This window comes from Colossoma macropomum, unplaced genomic scaffold (assembly GCF_904425465.1).
Source record: "Colossoma macropomum unplaced genomic scaffold, Colossoma_macropomum, whole genome shotgun sequence".
Classification (NCBI taxonomy): Eukaryota; Metazoa; Chordata; class Actinopteri; order Characiformes; family Serrasalmidae; genus Colossoma; species Colossoma macropomum.
This window is the reverse complement of record NW_023494802.1, coordinates 16,632,938-16,645,587: the sequence shown is the minus strand read 5'-3', so window position 1 is coordinate 16,645,587 and position 12,650 is coordinate 16,632,938. Positions and strand designations below refer to the sequence as shown.

At 41.4% G+C, this 12,650-nt stretch overlaps 1 protein-coding gene across 1 annotated transcript; it reads left to right on the top strand.

The window, feature by feature from the left end:
- Nucleotides 1–1,929: 1,929 nt before the first annotated feature.
- LOC118822765 (protein LKAAEAR1-like) lies at nucleotides 1,930–11,890 on the top strand. The gene is made up of 4 exons (XM_036592034.1): nucleotides 1,930–2,072; nucleotides 3,369–3,735; nucleotides 3,925–4,047; nucleotides 11,758–11,890. The coding sequence occupies exons 2-4, from the start codon at nucleotides 3,424–3,426 to the stop codon at nucleotides 11,815–11,817; spliced, it is 495 nt and encodes a 164-aa protein (XP_036447927.1). The 5' UTR covers nucleotides 1,930–2,072; nucleotides 3,369–3,423; the 3' UTR covers nucleotides 11,818–11,890.
- Nucleotides 11,891–12,650: the final 760 nt, after the last annotated feature.

The following is a 12,650-nucleotide window of genomic DNA, read 5'->3' as shown; positions in this document are numbered from 1 at the left end:
GTCTGACTCACGTAGTGAGTTTTCCCATTATCTGATTACTCAAGAGCATGTAAACGTGTCGATTAGATTACTGACAAAATCTGTTTTTATGCAGTTATCAGATTATTAAGTGCATGTAAACGCATTCAATGCCAGTAAGACTGATGCAGCAATTTACCTGCATGAGACTTGCAGTCCATGTGTGGACAGAAGAACAATGATGTCTTGATTACAGCTAGAAACGCTGTGACACTTTTGTCTTTACAGTTCAGTTTTCAGGTTCTGCAAGTGAAAAACATAACTAGAGTGTATTGTCTACATAATCCTAGGGGATACCACTCAAGAGAAGTGGCAAAATCTGCCACATAAGCATGCATGGCTGCTTCACCGCAAAAGATGCGCAGCCTTGATAAGCAATAGGTAAAGTCAAGTGATGTCATCAGTGACGACTAAACTACGGGAAAATTTAAAAGGCAAAAGTTACTGTTTTAGTAAGTTAACACGTTCCTGTCTCCCACTGTTTCGGATATAGGAGGTTTCCTTACAACAGAGTCAGGTATGTTTTACGACTTCTGGTCCAACTTATGTGCTCACATTTTTAACCCTGTCAAAATTACTTACCCCTTTAATCTCAAAGGTTTTATTTGTTACTACAATAACTTTACTAACAAGCCTCTCGAGTACATTGTTAATTTTTTTCATTCTACTTGCTAAATTCTTTATTCACAAACAGAAGTTTTCAGATTCTCAGCCAACCCCGTCCCTCTTTTTAGTGGAATTTAAATTACTGCTCCAGTCCTTACATCTTGTAGAAACTAAGAAAAGTAACAGATTTTTGAATTTCTGTGACCGGCTTTATGGAGAGACACTTGATTAACTGGCTTTCCTCTTGTGTGTGTGTGTGTGTGTGTGAGAGAGAGAGAGAGTGAGTGAGCGAGTGTGTCTATATGTATGGCCCAATCCCATTTCACCCGTCGCCCCTACAACTTAGCCCTTAGCCCTCTGTTTTGCGCGTTCAGGTCTAGGAGTAGGGTGTCCCAATTTTAGATAGAGGGGTAGGGCGAAGTGTTAGGGCTATGTGGCTCTCCAAACAGAGGTTTTTCAGAGACTCCAAACAGAGAGTTATGAAAAAAAACAGAAAAACCGGCAAGATGGCTGAACAAGAGCCCAAAGAAACCCACAAATGTGAGAATTTTCTCAGTTAAAAATTACGATAACCACTGTATTATCTTAGTTTAATGTTGTTTCAATGTATTATGCTCGTTTTCTTCATAACAAGCATAAAGTCGCTAATAGCATGCTAATGTCTTGGTAGCTAGCTAGCCAACTTTCCCGTTCCACCTTAAATAGTCCAGCAGTTCTGAAGCCTGAAGCGCCAGAATGTAACTGCTGCACCATTTAAGGTGGAACGGGAAAATTCGAACAAGAAGCTGGTGAATACCTGACTTCACCAAAGAATTAGGGGTGGGTGATAATAAATAATTGCCCCCCTCTTTGAAGGCATATGATGCCCTAAATGTAACTAAAGCCCAGCAGTGAGGAGCTGAACTTTACCCTCCTCTGCTGTCACTGAAGACGGGCCGGGTCGCCTACAGAGCAGCGCTAGTAGACTGTTAATGAAGTAATGTTATTTTTTTATTATTATTTGAGGGTTTGTCCCATTTCGTAGGGCAAGATCACAACCACTACCCCTTGTAACTCAGTTCCAAGGGCTTAGGGTGACACTCGAAAAAAGGGGGAAGGGGTAAAAAGAAGAAATGGGAGTGGGCGTTTATGTGTATGTACGCATCCTCCTGTACTGTTCACATATTCTTATATGGTGTCTGATGATGTGTTGGTCTGACGTTGGTTGTATATTTCGTATATTCTTCAAATAAAAAAAATAAAAAAAAACCGCACAGCTAAACATACAGCGCGGCACTCTCGTTACCATGGCAACGCTAGTAAACAACGCTGCTGTGGAGAAGAGCCGCGCCAGACTCCCCTCCACCTTCAGCACTTTCAGAAAGCAAAGGACAGAAGCGGCGCTGGAGTTACAGCTTCTGAACACAGTCCCTCCGAGCACGACCCAGTTAAAACCCGAAAGGTGAAAGGTGAGCGCTTTTAGCCCAGTCTGTGGATGTTTTTAGCCAAGGTAGCTAGTTAGTTAGCCTCGATGTCGTTTCCGCAAACATTGGGCTCAAACACGAATATTCCAGTTTGGTGTGCGAGCCAAGTTGTCCGGTGCTCTGACGAGTTAAGTTATGCTGGAGAAAACCTACCATAGTGGATATTTACAGGTAGCTCCGTACATAAAACTGTAGAGAGGATATTGTGATAGTCGGAAAATGCTACCAGCATTGAAATAAACAGGTAAGATACACCGATCAGGCATAACATTATGACCACCTCCTTGTTTCTACGCTCATTGTCCATTTTATCAGCTCCACTTACTATATAGGTGCACTTTGTAGTTCTACAGTTACAGACTGTAGTCCATCTGTTTCTCTGCATACTTTGTTAGCCCCCTTTTACCCTGTTCTTCAGTGGTCAGGACCCCCATGGACCCTCACAGAGCAGGTACTATTTGGGTGGTGGATCATTCTCAGCACTGCAGTAACACTGACATGGTGGTGGTGTGTTGGTGTGTGTTGTGCTGGTCTGAGTGGATCAGACACAGTAGTGCTGCTGGAGTTTTTAAACACCTCAGTGTCACTGCTGGACTGAGAATAGTCCACCAACCAAACCTATCCAGCCAACAGCGTCCTGTGGGCAGCGTCCTGTGACCACTGATGAAGGACTAGAGGATGACCAACACAAACTGTGCAGCAGCAGATGAGCTATCATCTCTGACTTTCCATCTACAAGGTGGACTGACAAGGTAGGAGTGTCTAACAGAGTGGACGGTGAGTGGATGCAGTGTTTAAAAACTCCAGCAGCACTGCTGTGTCTGATCCACTCGTACCAGCACAACACACACTAACACACCACCACCACGTCAGTGTTACTGCAGTGCTGAGAATGATCCACCACCCAAATAGTACCTGCTCTGTGAGGGTCCATGGGGGTCCTGACCACTGAAGAACAGAGTAAAAGGGGGCTAACAAAGTATCAGAGAAACAGATGGACTACAGTCTGTAACTGTAGAACTACAAAGTGCACCTATATAGTAAGTGGAGCTGATAAAATGGACAGTGAGCATAGAAACAAGGAGGTGGTCATAATGTTATGCCTGATCGGTGTATTGCTGTATATTGCACATATATTTTGGATGTGAAGAAATATATATACATATATTTTCTTTTTTTCTGAGTTCACTGGAAATTTTAGGTTAATGTGGCAAGACAAATAAACAGCTAGTGAGAATTCAGCTAGTTCCTCTAACATTGTATCACACTTACTTGTTCTAGGACCTGCAAAGAGCAGAAGCACAGGATCCCCAGCAGAATGACTTGGCAGTAAAAGATGACAGAGCAAACGGGGCAAACTGAGCGGAAGTGGAGGAGTGCCACAGGTGCAGATTTAAAAAGGATGTGCCCTCAGCAGAGAGCTCGACACCTGGCCTACGCCGAGCCCTCCAAGGAGGCGAAAGGGTGGATGGCGGCTTCGAAGCAGCGGGTTCGTGCTCGACTGGCTCAAGAGAGGACGGCAAGCGAGAAAAATCCTCAGCACGTCTCGGATTCAAAATTGCATCAGGATGTGCTCATTGGGCAATTAAAAGCCGATGAGGCGAGGAATAGGATTCGACACATGAGGCTGCAGTACCAGAACTTGAGGGCAGAGTATTTTATACTTAAATATGCCGTTCAAAAATAGCTTTATAGATCACGTAGCTTTTTGTGGGCTGTAAAATGTGTTGAAAAGATGTTATCCCTTCCTTAGCACTTCTGTGTCGGGAGAGATACCACAGCGAGTAATTACCACTTGCCTTAAAACCCCAACTCGTTTTTTTCTGTGTCTCTCCAGGCACAGGAAATTAACTTAATGATTTCATGTCAGTCCAGTGCACAGAGCGCTGTGCGCCTAGAGCTGCTACTGTTGGCACAGGAGAGGAAGATGAACAGTACAGACAACCTGGACCAGCTACAGGTAGACTCTGTTCATTCTAGTGGGCTTCACAGGTTATGATGTTTAATAAGACGCTGCACTATGTAAGATTTGTGTAAGTTTTTCAGACCATTTTATACGTCTTTATATATTAACATCTTATACACAGAGTCAGAAAGAAAGTCTGGTTCAATGTTTAGGTCTCAATGTGTTCTTCCATACATTGCATGCAATTACACATTTTCACCAGAGAGGTCTCCAAATCCCCAAATCTTACATAGTGCAGCTTTTTGCAGACTTTTACAGAATTACAAACATTACAGACTGTGGCATGCACCAGTCCCCCGGGCCCCGATGATGGCCGCGAGAGCTGGAAGGGAGGCGGGGTCGGTGACGAGGAGGCGGAGCAATGAGCTCTCGTTCCTTCTCCCCACCGTCCTCATGTGGGTTTGTCCTCGCTCGTAGTGCAGGCCCTGCCTTCCTGCCGGCTCTCGTGGCCGCCATCGGGGCCCGAGGGTCTGGCGCATGACACAGACATATTAAAACATAAAACATAAAAAATTCAAATCTTGGCCTCAGAAAATCTGTTTGAAGCTGAGAGTTTCTTTGTATAGTGAATTACACAGTTCACTACGTTTACATTCAAACTATATTCTGTATGGACAGCTTTGAATGTGCACTTCTAACTTTTTTCTGTTTGTTTTCGTGTCACTAAATGTTCTGCGAAACATCTCTACACTGCAAAAAAAGTTGTTTTAACTTAAAAACTTTTGTTTTAACTTAGTGTTCGGGCTGCCTTCAAATTTTGAGTGAATTGCATTTCAAATAGTAAGTTAACAGAACATAAATCTGTGTTTTATGCCCTGTCAACTAATTATTAACTCAAAGGTCAGCCTGGACCCTGACTTTTTTAAGTTGAAACCCCAGATTTTTTGTGGTGTACAAAACTACATTTCATCAAGTTCATATCACATTAAAATATCTCCTCTTCTATACTTACAGACGTATGCGGTATCAATTGAATCCACACTTTTTTAGCAGAATTTCTCAGCTTCTTAAAGTGAGCTATGAATGAGAAATGATTCATGTCGAATTCCACCATGCTTTTATTGTCACCAGTGATAGCTGTGGTGAGTTAGTAATAAGACTTAGAGGGCCCATATTATGAAAAACTGAAATTCCCTCAGAGTAAAAAAAAAGAGTTTGATGTAGTATATAAACTTTGCTAAAATTTTAAAACATACCGCTCACTTCTCAGTCCATATAGTCCATATATGGAAATAAAGCTGCAAAAACAGCCCATTTTGAAGTCACTGTTTCTGTGATGTTATGAAAACCAGCACATTTATATATATCCATCTATTCTGCCTACAGCAGTTTAGCCCTGTCAGTTCACACTGAAGTTATAAGGAGTGTCGCAGCCTGGATTGCTTTTTAAATGAGGCACAAAGCAGGGCAGCCAGTCAGAACAGAGGTTATTTACATATATCAATCAGTATATCAATATATCAAGGCACAGTAACAAAAACAAAAACATTAATTTAGGGATAAAGTGTGGCTGGAAAAAGTAGTGTAAACATTAACTATGACTCGTTTTAGTACAAAAAAAACCCCACAAATTTATCATAACTAAACCTCTTGGAAAAAATAAAGTACATTAAAAATGTAGGATATTCAGTCACTTTCACTTAAATATTGCTATGAAAGTAATAATTAAATGAGACTGAGAAATGAAAGTGACCTTTCATTTCTCTTTCATGAGGTTTATGTGTTTAAAAAGCCCAAAATATGTTATCCCCCATTAGCTTTTTCATATTTCTTATGCAGGTCATATAGTTTAGCTTTAAGTCAGGCGTACACTGTGCGATTTTAGCCCGTTTTTAAGCCTGATTTGGTCAGAGCTGACGAATTTCCTGATCGGGCCAATTTTCAGCTTCATCGGCTGTCGTTTGCCATGCAATGTGAGAGGGCAAACGATGCCCGATTAACTGCCCAAACGAGCTCCAATGATCAAATGGATTTCTGACATGTCAGAAAATTTGGTCTAAGCAAATTTGGCTAAGTCGCACCCAAAACCACACTCAATCACAGCCACCGCTCCTGCACTGAGGCAAAAAGGTCCACATTTGCGGCACCAGCATTTGTATGTGACAACTTTGCTCTGCTTGACTGAGTTGAATTGCGAGGTATAAATAAATACAGTGTTTTGTTGTCTTTGTAGAGCTGCCTGTCTGTACAGCACCTGTCCTTCAGCTTCAGTGCACAGTGTGGCACAAGTTAGCAGAGCTGTTGTAGTGGTTTGTCAGTGGCTGAATCTGGCCTCTACACCAAAACAGTGCACTGTTTGTCCAGTATGGATCTGTGCACACATGGCTGAATCTCAGAAGGCTATTTATTAGACATGTGATGCACTTTTTTTAATTTTAATATGTGGTGCACTATGTAGGGAGCAGGGATCCGTCTGAGATTCAGACAGTGTTTTGATGAGGACATCGGTGCGTCATGTCAGTCGGGCCGAGTGTTTTCGTACAGTGTAAGTATATAAACTGTGGACTTTGTTTGTACACGAGGGGCGATTCAAACGTACAGTGTGAGCTGTCACCAAAGAACAAGATTTCTAAAATCACAGTGTATGCCTGACTTTAGGAACAAATTTGCTCTCCTTTTCCACTGGCATCACTCACACAGCGCACCTCTACTGGCTATTGGATGACTGTGATACAATGGACCATTCCTGCTTTTACATGTGGGTTCATATATCGTGTAATAAGTTGTGTGGATGAGTTTGCATAAATCAAGACAGACTGTGAGAACCGAGCAGTGATTTTGTTATTCTCCCAACCAGGATCTTGTTAGATCCATTTTAAAGCCTTAACAGCCACATTAAACCCAACTAAGGCTGAAATATAGCTCCAGTTAAGAGGTAAAGCTGCCAAAGGATGATCCCAGAATATTAAAAAACATTTCAGTAGATCTTAGACTGTTTATTATCTGCTAACGGAAATTTATTTTGTTCCATTTGGCAAGGGGACTCTATCGTGGGCCTGGAGGGAAGGATCTGAAGGCGAGCAAGGCCCTGAATAATCTTGGCCGCTTTCCTTTATTCTCAGTCTGTGAGAGACCTTGGGCCGCAGTAATGATGAGGATATCCTCAGCATGACACATCCGTGGGGAATATCATTATGACCTACGCACTAGATGTGTTGTTGGTACTTTGTGTAAATGTTCCTTTCACGATGCTGGAAGAGCAGATAGAGAATGATCAGTCACAGGGACCATAGAGAACCATAGCCTTGGTCCTGTGTATTGTCAGTGTTACATCAAATATCCTTGTAACTTAATTATTTATTTGAAAACAGCAGCTACGCTTTACATTGTGTGAACATAACCTGTTCAACATCCGGAAGATCCGACCCTTTCTCTCTCGAGAGAGGCCACCCAGGTGCTAGTGCAGTCTCTTGTCATCTCAAGGCTTGACTACTGCAACTCCCTCTTGGCTGGTCTTCCTATGCGGCCATCAGGCCTCTGCAACTCATCCAGAATGCAGCAGCAAGACTCATCTTCAATCTCCCAAAGTTCAGCCACGTCACCCCACTGCTGCGCTCCCTTCACTGGCTTCCTGTAGCTGCACGCATCAGATTTAAAACCCTTATGCTTGCCTACAAAGCCAAAAATGGACCAGCCCCTCCCTACTTGATGGCAATGGTCATATCTCGAACTGTACCACGAGCCCTTCGCGCTTCGAGTACAGCTCGGCTTGACCCGCCATCCTTCAAGGCGCGTGGAAGGCAAGCATCTAGACTGTTCTCTGTGCTGGCACCCAGGTGGTGGAACGAACTCCCACTGGCTGTCCGTACAGCAGAGTCTCTCGCTGTCTTCAAACGCAGACTGAAGACACACCTGTTTATTCAGCACTTAAATGAGCACTAAATTAAGTATTGATTGTAATGTATTGTACAGCACTTATGTATTGTATTGTATTGCACTGTTCTGTGTTTAACTCTGTCCCTTTTTCATTAGGTGTCAATGACCTTCTGATTCTAGCAGTATCTGAGCTCAGGACTGGCTTTCTCTCTAACCTATTGGTAGCTAGCGAAGATTCTTTCTCTGGATAGACAAAGCACTTTTTGTAAGTCGCTCTGGATAAGAGCGTCTGCTAAATGATGTAAATGTAAATGTAAAACATATCATGTTGAACGGACCAATAGAAATGAATAGTTCCACATTTTTAACTAATCCCACAAAGTCACCGTGTCTGAGATACTATGTATTGTCTTTTAGTTCACTGGTATTAAGCATATCTTTCCTTACGCCACCAGCAATACATTCAGAGACTTTCTTCTTTAACTCATTCAAATCTGCCTGCAGAGTAGTCGGGACACAAACATCCACTTTGGCCATAGTAAAATGTCAGCTTTCTGTGTGCTAACATGTATATAAAACTATAATAATAATAATAATAATGATAATAGTAATACTATGGTATTATTATTATTATTATAATTATATTATTATTATTATTATTATAGTTTTATATACAACCCCATTTCCAAAAAAAGCTGTGCAAAATGTAAATAAAAATAAAACGCAATGATGTGCAAATCATTTAAACCATATATTTAATTGAAAATAGTACAAAGACAACATATCAAATGTTAAAACTAACAAATGTTATTGTTTTTTGAAAAATATATGCCCATTTTGAATTTGATGCCAACAACACGTTCCAAAAAGTTGGGACGGGGGCAACAAAAGGCTGGTAAAGTTGTGTAATGCTAAAAAAAAAAAAGCACCTGGTGGTTAATTGGCAACAGGTCAGTAACATGATTGGATATAAAAAGAGCATCTCAGGGAGGCTGAGTCTTTCAGAAGTAAAGATAGGGTCACCACACAGTCCTTCACCACTCTGTGAAAGACTGTTTGGGTAATACGGCAACAATTCAAGAATAACGTTTCTCAATGTAAAATAGCAAAGAACTATTGCTTTTCATCGTCTACGGTACATAATAACATTAAAAGATTCAGATGTATGCAAATGCAAGTTAAAGCTCTAAAACGCAAACAAGAAACCGTATATAAACAGGATCCAGAAATGCTGCCACCTTCTCTGGGCCCGAGCTAAGGGTCCTGTGGGTCGACGAATCAAAATTTGAAATTCTTTTTGGAAATCATGGACACTGTGTTCTCTGGGCTAAAGACCACTCAGCTTGTTATCAGTGCACAATTAAAAAGCCGTATTCATGATGTAGTATAGTGGGGCATTAGTGCACATGGCATGGGTGACGTGCACATCTGTGAAGACACCATTAATGCTGAACGATATATACATGTTTTGTAAACGTGCTGCATCCAGACGACGTCTTTTTCAGGGAAGGCCTTGATTATTTCAGCAAGGCAATGTTAAACCACATTCTGCATGTATTACAACAGCATTGCTCCGTATTAAAAGAGTCCAGGTGCTAAACTGTATAGTGTAGTGAGTAACACCTCTGCCTTCTATGCTGTAGACTGAGGTTCAATAACCGCCTGGCAAGCACCCTACACTATACCAGTAAGAGTCCAGGGGCAAGACTCCTAACACTACCTTCACCTACCTGTGTAAAATGATCAAATTGTAAGTCACTCTGGATAAGAGTGTCTGCCAAATGCCGTAAATATAAACTGGCCTGCCTGCAGTCCAGATCTGTCACCCACTGAAAACGTTTGGCACATTATGAGTGAAAAATATGACGAAGGAGACCCCGAACTGTTGAGCAGCTGAAATCCTGTATCAAACAAGAATGGGAAAACATTTCACTTTCAAAACTATAGCAGTGTCTCCCCAATTCCCCAGTGCTTACAGAGTGCTGTTAAAAGAGGAGGTGATGAAACACAGTGGTAAACAGGCCCCCGTCCCAACTTTTTTGGAACGTGTTGCCAGCATCAAATTCAAAATGGGCGTATATTTTTCAAAAAATAATAAAATTTCCCAGTTTCAACATTTGATATGTTGTCTTTGTAGTATTTTCCTTTAAAAATATGGTTTACATGATTCGTATATCATTGCATCCTATTTTTACTTACATTCTGCACAGCATCCCAAATTTTTTGGAAATGGGGTTTAAAACATAGGTTATGAAAAAGTACAAATACATTCTTTTCACCTGGGAAAACTTATTTTAGGTGCACAGTTGGGCCCTAAAACCACTGTTGTACCTTTGAGGGAACATTTATATTGTTTGTACCTTGATAAACGACACATGTACCTGCACAGAACCTTTATTTCTAACTTGTACAGCACCAAAAATGGTTCTTCTATTGTTACAGGTTTGACATCATAACAATAGAAGAATGCTTTTTGGTGCCACATAAACCCTTTTCAACAATGCTCTATATAGAACCATCTACAGCACATTCTCCTTTAGTCTGAAGAACTCTTTAACGATGCAAAGAACCCTTTAACCCTTTCGTGTTCACGGTTCTATATAGAAGAAAAAGAACCCTTAAAAGAACTATCATTTTTAAGAGTGCACAAGAGCCATCAGAAACTCATCCAGATGAGTTATGGGCCATTTTTGTCTGTAATTTTTTCAGCATTGTGGACAACATTAGAGGCTGCATGGGAAGTTCTAGAGATCCTCTCACAAAACAGGGAGATTTCTCGAAGGGGCTGCAAGTGGTTTGCAAAACACACATTATCACCTCCTTGTCAGAAGCGCATCCAGAAAAAAGGCCCGTTAGCGTGGTGAGGCCACGAGAAGTAAACACTTCAGGCACTGAACTATGACCAGCGCTCGATCCACCGATCAATAGGCATCTAGGTTTTTTTTTTATTCTGGAGCCCCTTCTACACTGTAAGTTCAGCACAATGCTGGACAGAACAGTTGAGGAGTTGGCACAAGATAAAAGCTGACTGACTGATGCATGGCTTGGATTTATGGTTCAAGGAAAACCTTGAATCGGAACAGAACCTTTGTGTTGAAGAGGTTCTTTAAACTTTATAAAGATTCTTTATAATATGAAACATGTTGTTTACAAAAGAGTTCTTTGAAGAAACATTGATTTAATGGAACCATAAGTGGTTCTTCTATGGCATCGCTCCAAAGAACTCCTTTTGCCAACTTTATTAAAAGTACTTTACATTATTCTGGGAGATACACTTATCAGACATAACATTAAACACAGTGTCCACTCACTGTCCACTCTAGTAGACGCACCCGCGTCGTTGGTCCACCCTGTAGATGTAAAGTCAGAGATGATAGCTCATCTGCTGCTGCACAGTTTGTGCTGGTCATCCTCTAGTCCTTCGTCAGTGGTCACAGGACGCTGCCCACGGGACGCTGTTGGCTGGATATTTTTGGTTGGTGGACTATTCTCAGTCCAGCAGTGACACTGAGATGTTTAAAAACTCCAGAGAGTTTTTGAGAATGATCCACCACCCAAATAGTACCTGCTCTGTGAGGGTCCATGGGGGTCCTGACCACTGAAGAACAGGGTAAAAGGGGGCTAACAAAGTATCAGAGAAACAGATGGACTACAGTCTGTAACTGTAGAACTACAAAGTGCACCTATATAGTAAGTGGAGCTGATAAAATGGACAATGAGCGTAGAAACAAGGAGGTGGTCAGAATGTTATGCCTGATGGGTGTATAAGAAATCAGTAGAAGTCACATGCCACAGGCATTTATCCCTTCACTCTTTTGCTTTTTTTTTTGATGCTCTCAGTAGCAGCGCTTTTCTCATCCCCACTATCTTCTATCTGTTGTTATACAGAGGCAGAGGGTGGAGGAGATTCTGGAGGATGAAAAGGGCCTTACCCTAATCAGAGGATAAATGGAGGCACAGCAGCACTCTAAAAAAGTTCCTCAAGCTCCTTTGTGTGTCCACCTCCAAAAGTTATTACAATGAAAACCTTCCTTACTTTCACATGAGCGAATAAAAATCATTAACCTGTGGCTGAAATTGCTTGATTCAAATGTACGTCAGTTCCACACATACAAACATATTCCAAACCCAATTTCAAAAAGGTTAGGACAGTAGGTGAAGTGCTGATAAAAACAGAAAATACCTGTATTGAGTTGAAAACAGTACAAAAACAAGACGTTTTAACCTGTTAAATATTTACTCATTCCAAATATAATGCCAGCAATACGTTCTAAAAGATTTAGGACAAAAGCATGTTTACCACTGTGTTACATCACTTTAACAGCACTTAACCCTCGTGTGGTGTTGATGTGTTTGTTACTCAGTGGTCTGGTGGACCCACCACATTATTGTTATTTTACATCAATACAGCCATAACGATTTATGTAAACATGCAAGATGTTTAAAATATCACATGTGGTCAGCGTAGGGTTCTCCTTTAGCAGCTATAGCCAGTCAGCCAAGGAATCTGAGGTTGAAATAACAATAAATTGCATTATTTTTTCTTTTGGTGAACACTGAAAATGGGTCCCACAGACGCCAACACCACACAAGGGTTAGAAATTGCTTGGGGACTTTGCTTGAGGAATAACAACGGATCCAGTTTTGGAAACAGAATTTTTTTGCCATACTTCTTAAAGTCTTCACCTGTGCAACTGTATGGGGCCTGCTGTCATATTTTTGCACTTCATAATGTGCCACACGTTTTCAACAGGAGACAGGCAGACCAGTCTAACACCCGC

Coding starts and splice junctions, on each gene's coding strand:
- LOC118822765 (XM_036592034.1), top strand. CDS start 3,424: ATGACAGAGCAAACGGGGCAAACTGAGCGGAAGTGGAGGAGTGCCACA. Junction 3,736..3,924: donor TGCAGTACCAGAACTTGAGG/GCAGAGTATTTT, acceptor GTGTCTCTCCAG/GCACAGGAAATTAACTTAAT. Junction 4,048..11,757: donor ACAACCTGGACCAGCTACAG/GTAGACTCTGTT, acceptor GTTGTTATACAG/AGGCAGAGGGTGGAGGAGAT.